Source organism: Rhipicephalus sanguineus, unplaced genomic scaffold, assembly GCF_013339695.2.
Source record: "Rhipicephalus sanguineus isolate Rsan-2018 unplaced genomic scaffold, BIME_Rsan_1.4 Seq989, whole genome shotgun sequence".
NCBI lineage: Eukaryota > Metazoa > Arthropoda > Arachnida > Ixodida > Ixodidae > Rhipicephalus > Rhipicephalus sanguineus.
The window spans coordinates 14,548-27,667 of NW_023616435.1; the positions used below are offsets into that span (position 1 = coordinate 14,548).

Here is a 13,120-nt window from a genome sequence, read left to right on the forward strand (position 1 = left end):
ATCCATTTATTATCTGAATCCTTGAATCATGAATCCATGAATCCAAGTTGGCGTTGCCCACTAGGACAACGGCAACTTTTTGCACAACCAGCGATGCCAGCGCCGGAATTCTGCGACACAGGCTATACTTCCTTGGCTTTATGGTCCGTTGATTTCATTCACAGCAAATGACACTAATACCAAATGTCATTGCAGTTTGCGTTGACCAGTTCTCATCTTCTTTGCCTTGTTCTTCTTGCACTGACACTGGTCATCCACGCCATAGGTTGTGTGAGCAAGATGTGGTGTCTTCGCTTCTCACACCACCACCACGCAACGGTTCCCTGGCCATCTTAAATGTCAAGGCCTTGATCGCTATGGTAGACAGCCAGTGGCTGGCAAATGATAACTTCGAGGGTGAAAGCAAGCAAGTGGGGGCGATGCACGCTCGCACGAGCAGTCAAACTCTCTCCCAATAACTCGAAAATAGCTATGAGCGGCGTCACTGTACACCTTGCAGAGCGCTCGGCCACGCGCTCACGATGTAGCTCATACTGAGCGCGATAGAACATGCACAATACGTTTAGTGAGCTTTTCTTTTATAAAATTTTCACACTCCAAAGTGGGAGTGCAGGAGTTACATGGTAGGCCTTAAAAGAAAACATGGTAAATGGCTGCCATTTGGGGAACGTTATCAGAAAAAAATAATAGAAAAAGGAGTTTATATATATTAAAGCTATTCTGGCACATCAGCTAGGAAAAGCCACCTATAGGTTATTCTTACCTTCATATCGTATTGAGGCTACTTGGTGAATATGTCTTGTAGGCTTCATGTGCCTGTAATGCTGATCCTTCTCACGGCATCGCATTATCGGTTCCTGAAAAGTGAAAAACAAGGTATAAAAAAAAAAGAGTTGCTGTTTTTCCTAATGCGCAAGTTTGTGATAAACGCCATAAATTCGTCATTTTCCTCTAGTTCTGTCTGAAATGAAGGCTGTTTTATTGATTTCAGCACCCAATCTTTCAATGTGGCTGAAAATCTTGGCGGCGAAAATTTTGTTCAGTATCCCTTTAAATTGTAACAGAAAAAACCCTCTAGGACCCTCAAATGCAACTCACACAAGCCAGCTAAACCTAATGCATAACCAAAACAAAATACAGTGATTGCTACCGAAGACTTCGATTTGGAGCAATTGTTGGAGCAGCAAAATTCCGTTTTGGAGCACTTTGGAGCAGCAAAATTTTCATCTTGGAGCACTTGGAGAAGTATTTCTGCATCTGGGAGCACTCTGGAGCAGCGAATTCACATCCTGGAGTGCACTACAGAAGCATATTGCAATAACATCAAGCACCGGATATTACTATGGGGCTCTTGTGAAGGCTAGAAATATTTCGATTCATTGCAGATCTCATGGAAAAAATCATCTCAGGAGAACTCCATACTCCATACTCCTCCTAAATACTTCACTCGCTAATGAAAAAATAAAAGCTCATGCAGTTGAGTGTTCTGAATTAACCTCGTCCGCGATTATTTCGACACTAGCAAATAAACAGAAACCAGATCAATAAAATTGCACTTTATGAAATAACACTCTAAATACATCTATGTGGTTATCAGCAGACATTGTAGACAAATGCCGTGATGTACAGCAGTGCCACAATGCCAAAGAGCCACACTGTCCCTAATGCATTCCCCTAAGAAAAACACCAAGGCGAAAGCCAGGTTCTTTTTCTTTTCGATCGAGGGTTGATCCTCCCCTCCTTCTCTGCAAGCTATCTGCACTCACCTGGTTTGCGCAAGCTCCATGATCGGCGCACCGATTACGGAAGCAGTGTAAAGCGACGATGTCATTGGCGTCATCACGTGCCATCACGATATATGACGACATGATGACGTCACAAGTTTTGACGATCTATGACGCGATGATGACGCCATCACATGATTATTTTTTGCATCAATCGACGCCGCCGACGGTCAATTTTCGTGTTTGATAAAGCATCTGATGCTTTCGCATTAATATTGCGTATTGAACATTAACAACCTGGCCTTACACACCAAACTGTCCTCCACCATGTCACCTCCTTGCCATGTGCGAAACAGCTTCGCTTATCATCCACTTCACAGAGTGAAATGGCTCCTCAACTTTTTATAAATGTTTGTTGTGATAACAATTATATGGACGCTCTCCGCGGATTTTGCCGTTGCAATTGCCGTAATTTTCTGTATAAAGACCAAATTAATAACAACCACGCGCATTCTAGCCGCGGGTAAAGCTCACGACCGCTGGCGACGAACGCGGCTGAAGCGGAGATAAGTAGCCGGCCGTCTGTCTCCGTCGCACGGACAGCGCATGAGATAACATCTTCCCGCGTGCGGGCCTGCCGTCGATTGCTCATCAAACAGAGAGGAAACGCCCGCCCGTCTTCGTAAGGAGCATGAAAGGACGCCAGAGGAGCAGGGGGGGGGGGAGGGGACTGCATCGTTCGAAGGGCGCAGTCGCTTGCGCGCGCGCCATCTCGAGGCATCGGGACGGCTCGTAAACTTGCTGTGCTCTCAACGCTTACTTCGTGTTTAGAGAACTCAGAGCAAGAAAACGCATCGGTTCCTGGAGCGGCCATATTCCCTTTAAACCAGTGTTTTGTTGAGTTACGCGAGATCGAATCCAAAAGAGTTAGCTGCTAGCCTACTTCGTTTAACAATACAATTTGTTGGTATCGCATTCATTGCTTCGCCATTAAGCGAAATGAGTTTTTTTACCCGCCAGCTATTGACCCCCGAAAGCGAGAGGCGGACGTGTAACATGGGTAGCCGCTTCACTGGGCCGTCAGCGACGGGCCCGCTACTGACGCTGCGCATTTACGGCTGCTCCGACCAGGATATATGCTTTTAATGAGATGACATTTTTAAAAAGCAAGCAAAAAAATTCGAATTGGAACCCTAGCACGTGAGCTCGAAAGGGCAGGGCCTTTTAGGGGGTATTTACCGCAGAGTGATTAAACTCGGACGTGCTGGTATAAGCAATTACGAAAAAGCTCTTCCGAATGAAGATCCATGGATAAAGTATATCCGAGGAAAAGCGTGAAGCGTGTCCACCGTTCGCGTGATCTTCCATAAACGCGAAGCAAGGAAAATTCGATTTGTTCCATATAATACTGCTAGCGATCCCAGATTTCATTCCGCGATGTCCGGAAACAGAAGTGACAGACATTTTAGCAGCACACATGTAGTTAAACTGAACATTGCTTTCTTACATGCCGTGCGACGCTTGAAACGAGCTATCAGCAGCGTTTCTAGAACAGACGACGTCCGCCGATGAATCGCCGTCGCACTTTCTCGCTACCGAGAGGCCTAGACGTCACGAGCCTCTGCGGAGAGCGCATTTTGCTGTCGAGCCGACTTGCAGAACAGAAGCTGCGTCGGCACCGTGCATGGCATCGTGGCTTATTCCGTACGCACGCGCGAGCGCTATTTATTCAGCGGAATAATTCTTGGTCCATGGTTGCGACTTTGGCAGCCCCAAGATCAAGGTGCACATGTTCTGACGCGCCGGCCGTGCGATTGCCGGTGATAGACGCCCCAAACCCGAGACTTTGGCGCAGTTTGGCGCAATTTTCGTCGACATTATCAGGATGGCGCAGTAAATACAATTTGGCGCACTTTGGCGCAGTTGGCGCAGGAGTGGAATCACTGAAAATAGAATGAAGCTATACCATTTCTACAATATAACAGTTCAATCAAAAGCTTTTCGGTCAGACACTTTTGATCTACAGTGCTACAATTCTGAGTCTTCTAGAAGCCTGTGGCACTTAAACACAAGTTTAAAGAACATGACATAATTGAAACAAGCCGTAGTGGGGACTTCGAATTAATTTTGACCACCTGGGTTTTTTAACATGAACGTAAATCTAAGTGCATGGATGTTCTTGCATTTCAACTCCATCTAAATGCAGCCACCGCGCCAAGAACCAAACTTGTGTCCTTGAGATTAGCAGCGTGACACAAATAATTATACAAATTGGAGGGAAACAGCGCAAAAGACGAAAGACCAGGCAGAGAAGGACACATACAACAGCGCTGACTCATGCACATACAACAGTGCAGTGTATGCACTGATTGGCACATACAACAGTGCAATTCGCCCAAGCAACCACTTTAGCTAATCATACAAGCAATGACAACAAAATTAGAGAAAGTACACTCACACATAATATGTGCTTACTTCGTGGAACGAGGGTCGATTTTATTTTCATATATGATTTTGTATTTATAGTGATCTTGAACTGTATATGTACAGATTGTGATTCCTATTTTCTTCATTTATAAATCTTTGCTGTTACTGTATTTTCTCACATATAACCAGCACCACCCACTTTTTAAGCACATTTTTCCATTTTTTGGTGCAGGTTATATGTTAGAAAATACAGTATGCTTATGCATGTTTATTTGCAACCTATTTACTGTACCTCTGCTTATAAACCTGTATATATATATAAGTTGGTGTATTACACCAATAATTACATATAGGCTAACAGTCCAACTACTTCTGTCAACATTTATCCTGCATTCAGTGACATAAACTCCAATTTGATGATGGCAAATTTGATGATGTATCACCTGCCTCCACAATATCTGGTGGCAGTAGGTGCCAAGGCTGCTAGAAAGCATCCACATGCATCATGTTACGTTCAAAAAGTGAACATGTAAGAAAATCAGTTGGCGTAGCGTACCCATGCTGCAATTGCCTGCAATGACTCCTGGACAGGAGGTGGTGGCAATGGAGGAGACTCTGTGCCAGAAAGTGTTGAAGATGGCAGTGCCAGGTCGTCTGCATTTGCGTATATCGGCTGAGAAGTCGCTGCAAGGAAAAAAGAGGAAAAGCTAAATGTTCTCTGAATAAAAAACAGAACCTTACTGAAATGTCTGTTCTAACATCCAGGCAGATATGCAAGCAGATCTTGGCCGGTATGGCACTGCTTGGTATCTCCCAGTTAACCCACATATGCCCAGTATCCTACATATAGGACGCTCCTTGATGCACTCTAATATCGCTATTCTTTAGCTGATGACTAGCACCACCTACAGCACATCAAGCAGGCCTCATTCTCAATGTGTGCAAGCCTTGACATTGCTTGCTTTTCATGCTGCCACGTGCTGACCGCTTCTCCGGGCAAACGCGTGCTTAGTGTAAAACGCGTCATGGAGAGAAAGAAGTAAAGAACTTGTGCTTTCTTTTGAGGGTAGAAGTACACTTTCTGTGAAAAAAGAATATTTGTTTGTCATTTTTCCTGAGTTAGGGCATAAATGGGTTAATGGCTCAATGCCTATGGTTTAAAAAAGGTGCAAGACGGTTGGGTTTAAATGTGTGGTCAAGAAGAATGTTGAAAGTGGCCTATTTCAAAACGGATATATACAAAACCTAAGCCTTACTGATGTGGGCAACATTTCATACTTGGGTTTCTGGACACTGTAGAGAAAAATGACAAGCCAAGCTTTTACTTTCCTTCATTAACAGAAACCAAGTTGTAGCAGCCTGCCGCACTTAGTTAAAACTGCATTAGCAATGAAGCCACAGATGCCACATAACCATGCAGATTGGCCTGCATGCTCAGTTATCCTTGAACTAACTTTTTAATCAAGCTTATTGAGGGTTACAGAAAGCTTGTGTGCAGGCAGAATAACTGAACTGGATTCCCACAGAGTGTAACAATATATACAGAATGTTTGCATTGCATATTAAGCTTATGTGCAAGGTTGAGCAAAAGCCTATTTCTGTAATTTAGAAGATTTTTGTGTCAATTGTACTGCAAAAAGCAATAAAACTCCGTGTTCCCCTCCTTTTTTTTCTTTTTACTATTCTTTTGAGCCCTGCTATCACAATTCTAGCATTGTCAGGCAAAGTGAGAAAATTTTTCAGCATAAATGTGTTGCACTTGCAGTGAAATGCTCATTAAGCCAGGATGCTATGTATCTGCAGTAAAATTCACCTAACAGCCCTTGGTGGATATTTACTTTCCTAGATTGGCACATGCAGGAAAGATCACATTGAAAAAAGCTTTTACAAGGACCACACCCAGTAACTTATCACTCTCTCTCTAAGGTTGCAAGAAATGGAAACTTTAGAGGGATAATGGCCTAATGATAATGGATCATAATGAATAGACATTAATTCATTCAAGAATGAATGAATATGAATTCATTATGATATCTATTATTATGACACCCGTAGGTGGAGTGCCCATAATTATAAAAAAATTGCAGCACTATTCAGTAGACAAACAGGAGGATTCATAATTGTGAGAAAGGTACACCTGTGGGTGTCTTATCAGTTCATCAACCTACCTTGACTTGGTAGTTGTACCTGATACTGTAGCCACAGCTGAGGCTGCATGTTTCAACACAGCTGGCTTCTCTGGCAAAGAAGGTGCAGTACTGGTGCTCGATGTGGTCCTGGATAGTAAGAACATTACCAGTCAGGCTCAATGCAGGGTAGCACACTTTCCTAGAGTGAATGGTGAACTAGACGTGCCTGATGGGTACTGGTGGCCGAGGCCCTCTAGTGGGTGTCTGGGGAGACTTTGGCCTTGCCCCACCTGTGGTCAAAGACTGTGCTGCCAGCTCCAGGCCATCTGAGCTGTCCCCCGATGTTGAAGTCAGTGTGTCAGCACTGCCACTGTGATTGGAGCCACTCAGTAAGTCGCCTTCAAGGGGTTGAAACGTCTCCGCCGTAAGCAGAGGCCTTGCCTGGTGGCCTGACCGCTCATATGCTATAAAAAGAGAGAGAGGGTGGGAGAGAAGAAATGACATGAGACCTTCACTGATAAACAAACTAGCTACGTACAGTCGCCAACTGCTCATTTGGACACGACAGGAACTGCCAAAAAGGCACAATAATTGAAAAAAAAAGAAAGAAAAGGAAAAAGGGATTTACCACAAAAATGTACTTTTATTGTCCCACTGGCCAGAAAATCTTAATACAGTAGACTCTCATAAACGGAACCTGAAGGGACCAGGAAAATACGTTCCGTTTAACAGGAGTTTCGTTTACTGAGAGATGAGCCAGGCTGAAACATTCAGGTACGAAAACAATCATACTAAAGGCAGTTGTTCCATTTAAGCAGAAATTCCGTTTAAAGGATTTCCGTTCACTGAGAGTCCACTGTATGCGACTGTGCACACACATGCATGCATATGCCCGTTTTACGTGTGACCAGGTCAGCCTGCATGTTATCAGCCAGTTGCCTCACAGGCAAAATCTTACAAAAGAGGCCAGTCTCATCACAGTTAAAAGACGTCTCGAGAGCACTGGCGCAGCAGTGCACACAGCTTTGTCAGCGTGGTAGTTCGACGCAAGGGTTTGGTCAACAGCACTTTTTTCGCCACACCTTTGTTTGAATGCCAGGTTGTACCATTTTTGAAATTCTGCAGCCAGCCATGGTGAATCTAGAATCTAAAGGTGGCCACATTCATGTGCAGGGCCAGACTCTCTGACTTTTCTCTGAGCCGATTGCCAGACAAGAGTATCCTCCAAGCAACAGTGGCTCAGCACCTCTTCCACTTTAGATGGCTGCCATCACAGGAATTTTTCTGCTGCCCCACAGACGTTTCTGCTGTCTCCAGGATCTTACCCTGGTTTTTTAAATATTCAGAGACTGTTTGCTTCAAAACCAAGAGCTCTTAAGCAACCTTGCATGGAGGTTGGTTGCTTTCCACCTGATGAATAATAGCTGCTCTCTTCATCATGAAAGTGTGGTAACTGCAAAGTTTTTTCATTGGTATTGGCGGCTAGATGGCACAGGTGGCAGCAGAGCCATTTTGCATTACGTGATGACTGGACGAGATCGTATGGAAGCAAATAAGGCCTCACACCAACTATCAAACACTAGAAGAGTGAGACTCAAATGTAGCAGTTGATCAGGCATAGCTCAAGAATTTAATGACAATGCAATGCCAAGCACAGACTTTCAAGCTCAACGGCCAGGTTGGCCTGCGGTTTGGCCCTGGTAGACAGTCAATGAATACCGGGTTGGACTGGTCAAATCAAAATCACAGGAACCATTATGTGCAGGCAATAAAACCCTACCCTCTGATATTGGCAACGTTAATTTAGAAGCAACAGTTGTTGCGTGGATTTGGACACCAACTATCCAGCCATAGCCAGCACATCTTTTCAGTGCTGGTTGTCTAGAAAAATGTAACATGGCTCAGTCAGCTTGTCATGCCACTTGACGTCGCACTTGATCAGGCAGCTGGCATCTGATAAAATTGAATGGCATGCTAAGGGCATACGAACAATCGATTGTGGTACATTACGCCAATGGAATGAGTGGGAGCACCAGCACTGTGAATGTGTCCGAATAAACAAGCATGCCTGAAATTTCAGTGTCCAATGAATGATTGGCAACTGTAATCACAACATGGCACAAAAAAAGGAAGTTAGCAGATTCAACCCCACTTAACAGTGCAAAGTATTGCACATTATCGTTGTAGCACCAGATGCAAACACATGTTGAATTGGTAGGGCCCTAATGGCTTGAGACATACTTTGTTGGTTTCCAAATGGGCAGTGTTTTAAGACAGAGGGGCGTGCGTTTGTGGCAAAATTAAATTGCATTAAGCGCCTGAATGTGCTGGCTTTACACAAGTTCATGCTTTGAAACAACTTTGTTAAACAAATGTGAAGTTGACGGTGCAAAGATATGGGTTTTATCCCAACTGCAGCCGGTCTTCTTCTCCACTTTCATTTTCCTTTCTTAATCTTTCATTTTAATTAAGCAAAGATCATTTACCCATGCTTTCTTTGGTTCTCATTGTCAAATGGCTCTGTTATGATTGTGATTTAGGATACACATGCCCACATATCACACACTCATATTGTGCATTGCACAACCATACCACTTAATGCATAAAAATTACCACAACAAAAATATTCATGACAGGTGCATAACGTAGTTTTGATGGTGCAGCAGCTGGACACTGCCATCCCCAAAAGTGAAAAAACCCTGCCATACACCACAATTCAGCTACTCACAACTGAATAGCTACTCATGCAAGTCTTCAGGCTAAAAAAAAAAAAAAAATGTCAAGAGCAAATAACAAGCAAATGTGCACTGCCATAAAATGCCCCTCTAAACATCGTTGGGAAGAGCCAATAGTTAGAGAAATGCCATCACCTTAGTCATCACAAGATGGCAACAGAACAAAGTCTTGTGTAGTTTATGACAATAAGTATTTCATTAGAAAATAATTAAAAAGATATGTTATTTTACCAGCTAAACTAACAGCAACACTGTGTCACATGTTCACAGCATTTCGGAAACATTTATTTCAATCAATCAATCAATCATCATCAATCAATCAATCAATCAATCAATCCAATCAATCAATCCAATCAATCAATCAATCAATCAATCAACTTTATTCTTGTCCATTTCAAAACAGACAGAGGAGAGGCGAATAAAACCTGCCTTTTGACAGCTTGACGAGCCTGCTGCCCTCATTACAAGGTTTCACGGCAGCACAGAGAAAGTTGTGTTTACACAAAAATTGAAAAAAACATTTCAAAGCTAGATCACTTGGAAACATAAGTAGATAGAAAAGAACAAGCGACAACGACAACAAAAAAGAATATATACATATCAGTAACTTATTCTATCGTGTTTACAAATTTCAAGCGTAATTTGCTTGATGCACAAGAAAACAGATCAAAATTAGTTGATATATAATAGTTGAGAAGGCAAGGCAAGGTATGGCACAAGCGTTGCATTGTAGAGTTTAAACGTGCGGCCGGTACCATCCATGTCTCACCTTCTCATGTCGCATAACTCTGTTTTCTCTTTTCTAGACAAGCAATCCGTCTTAAACACTCCACGTTTTCTTTAATTTCAAATTTAAAACGTAAACTTAGTCTATAGCAATACAGCTGATGAATTCTGATAATGTGAGAATTGCTGAACAAGTCAGCAGTTGGCACCCAAAAGGCACATTATAAGTAAATTTGAATGAACTTTTTTTGCACTTTATGTATTTTTGCAGGTTAGAGAGGAGAGAACAACTTTATTAAAAAATAAACGAACCCCAGTCCGGGTCCACTAATAAAGAAAGGCAAGGCTTAGCCATCAGACAAGCCTAAAAGTTTCAAATGTCCGAGTAGTGCCTTCATGATGTCTGGGGAAGAGTCCGCCAGCCACTCCTCCGGGGTCGCAGGCCTTAGATTGGTAGGTATGTTGCTGTACCCCAGACTAGCACACAGTAATTCAAATAGCAAGACAAGGTATTATAAATAAGTAATTTCACCTGTGTGGCGAGAAGGTTTGAGGCGACGAACTATTCCTGTTATGCGAGCACACTTTTGGATTACTACATTTACGTGGTTATCCCAAGACATATTGCAGAAAATACCACTCCTAAACTCTTAAAATGATCAACAATTTCAATGCTGCGACCGTTAAAAACTATACCTGCGTTGGGAGGGGGGGGGGGTGTAATTTTGTTCTTTGTTATGAAAATTAATGAAGCAAAACAAAGGCTGTTACTTTCAGGCCATTGGATAATGACCATGCTGCTAATTTTTATAATGTGTTATTACAGATGCCTATGAGGTCATGTATGTTGTTGCTAGAATAGAAAATGCTGGTGTCATCGGCATATATAATAAACTTTGCACTATATTTAATACATACCACATCATTAAATATAAAATGAACAACAGAGGACCTAATCTTCTCCCCTGTCGAACTCCGCAGAGTACCTTCATAGCCTTTGATTTAACACACTTAACATTCCTGAACCACTTATCATAATTCAGAGAACTATCACATTATTCTCTCCAGACATTTCCTGTCTTTTCGCCGCAAGTCATGATGGCAACCGGTGTTTGACATGACGCCAAAAGGGTACAAACTCTCAAGTGGTCCACATACAAGGAATATCAGACGTGGTTCATCTGCCATCATGTTTACTTTGTTGTGACATGCCTCTTATTCCTTGCGGTCTTGCTTGGCTGTGTTGCACAACCAACAGATTTCACCGATCATTTATAGTTGGTTTTTGTAGTGCACGTGGAAATAACAGTGTGTAGGTGAAAAGTGAGTGACGATCAGTACTGATGGGTTGTCCACCTGCCTTCTAGCTATAAAGAAATGAGCAGCAAGGAGGACAAGTGAAGCGAAGTGGAAAAAGTAATTGCTACCTCGCAATCTACTATGCTTCCCTTGTCTTTATTAATTTTCTGGTGGTTTCATTTTGTTGTGTCTAAAAAAAAAAAAAAAAAAGAGCCCCTCAAACAATTCCCCTTCTTTCGTACAAAATCTAGTAAGACAGGCACACAGTCTCCATTTGTACAAAACGAACAAACAATGCACCTGCTTCTGGTCGGCTAGCAAAAAACAATGAACTGTGTCCAAAAACACCACACTACTAGGTTGACGAGATTTGCTAGTGAAAAACAAACGGTAGTGCCTATGAACGTGCTCTTGATATTCAGTTCCAAATGTCTGTGTCATGGCAAAGGTTGAAAGTGCACTGAATAGAAGGTTTTAAAGGTGAATACAAATTGCTGAAATCTAATGTACAATTCATATTTGAAATGCTGAACAGTCCCACACCCTAATGAAATCACAAGTTTATTACACTGCCCTTTCAAGCAAACAAGCGACCAGCCCTCACCAGAAGAGATAGTGTGTGGTCTTTGGCACCGCAGCACTGAATTCATGGCCCGCTCAAATTGCAGGCTGTCCTGCAAATTAGGCCAGGTGGAAGTCACCGAGGGCGTAGTAGGAAATGGTGACGAAGGACTACTTGAAGCACAGCCTGGCAGTGATGATGCTCCAGTGTCCCCTCCCGACACCTGCACGTCCCCATGACAACAGCCACTGTCAAGACATACTCATCACTCACACTTCAGCTGCACAGTATAAAGAGCATTAAGCAGCAAGTGACATTTGCAAAAGTGTAATCACTAGTGGCAGTGGTGATAGTCCACCTGAGGCACACACACGCAATTTTTGGCACACGCAGCGGCAAGTTGCAAACTGTATAGTATCAGCAGCTGGTGAGGGCTCAGAAGTCTTACTGTCTTGATGACATAGTTACAAGTACTGAATTTGCATTAAAATGTGAGTGCGCTTGGCAAGCCCAATGAAAAATATAGACGTCAGAGTACAGATTCTGGTATTGTAGGCACATCGTGCTAAAGGGCCATTTGCATAAATGTACACACAGTAAAACCCACCACGGTGGTCTAGTGGTTAAAGGCCAACTCCGGCAATTTTTCGAGGTCGATGGATCTCAATGAAATTCGCTGGGTACGTTCATTTGCACGTTTCCATCATTTATGCCAAATTACAGGCTTGAGACATGCGCAGATTGTTTGCAAATGAATTTTAAAGATTGTCTGCAAAAGCCCTCCTGGCTTCCCACAATTATTGGCAACATTGCGTCTGTGACATCAGTATTGGTAAGGCGGCGGAAGTGATACAGCCGAGGGCACCGCTAACTTCAGCGCTTCGGCCGCTACAGCGAGCGTCTGCTGTGCACAAGGCAACAGACAGCGTTGGTTTGGCCGGCGCTTCGCTGGTCGTCCTGGCTGTCACAGTTTTCATACTCCGCGCCGGCGTCACCGGCATGCCTTGCACGACTTCCGGTTCGTTCGTAACAACGCCTACGTCATACGTAGACAGTACACTCGGTTGGGTTTCGGTTTCGGTGTTGCGCTTTTTTGCTTATTTAAAATTATTCTCCAATTTGCCGAGTATTTCTGCTATCGGGCCCGTAACAGGAGCGTCTCAGGAACTAAAAGCACCACTACTTTGACATGGCCAAAAAATCGCCGGAGTTGGCCTTTAAGGTGCTCGACCGCTGATCCACAGGTCGCTAGATCGAATCCCGGCTGTGGCGGCCGCATTTTCGATGGTGGCAGAAATGCTTGAGGCCCGTGTACTTAGTTTAGGTGCACGTCACAGAACCCCAGGTGGTCGAAATTTCTGGAGCCCTCCACTACGGCGTCTCTCATAATCTATCGTGGTTTTGGGATGTTAAACTCCAGCAATTATTATTACACACAGAAATATACATACAGCATGCATTAATACTTTAGGTATTATTTTTCTGTGTAAACTAGTTGTGCCACATGTGGCAAGCGTC

At 43.3% G+C, this 13,120-nt stretch overlaps 1 protein-coding gene across 1 annotated transcript in view; it reads right to left on the reverse strand.

The window, feature by feature from the left end:
* Positions 1 to 763: 763 nt before the first annotated feature.
* The window catches only part of LOC119378806 (protein MTSS 2), a gene marked incomplete at its 3' end in the record, with an annotated part of 70,015 nt that continues 57,658 nt past the window's right edge, over positions 764 to 13,120 (reverse strand). The window contains 6 exon segments of the mRNA XM_049411825.1: positions 764 to 857; positions 4,708 to 4,835; positions 6,339 to 6,427; positions 6,507 to 6,544; positions 6,593 to 6,744; positions 11,645 to 11,825. Of these exon segments, the coding sequence (XP_049267782.1) occupies positions 764 to 857; positions 4,708 to 4,835; positions 6,339 to 6,427; positions 6,507 to 6,544; positions 6,593 to 6,744; positions 11,645 to 11,825 (682 nt within the window).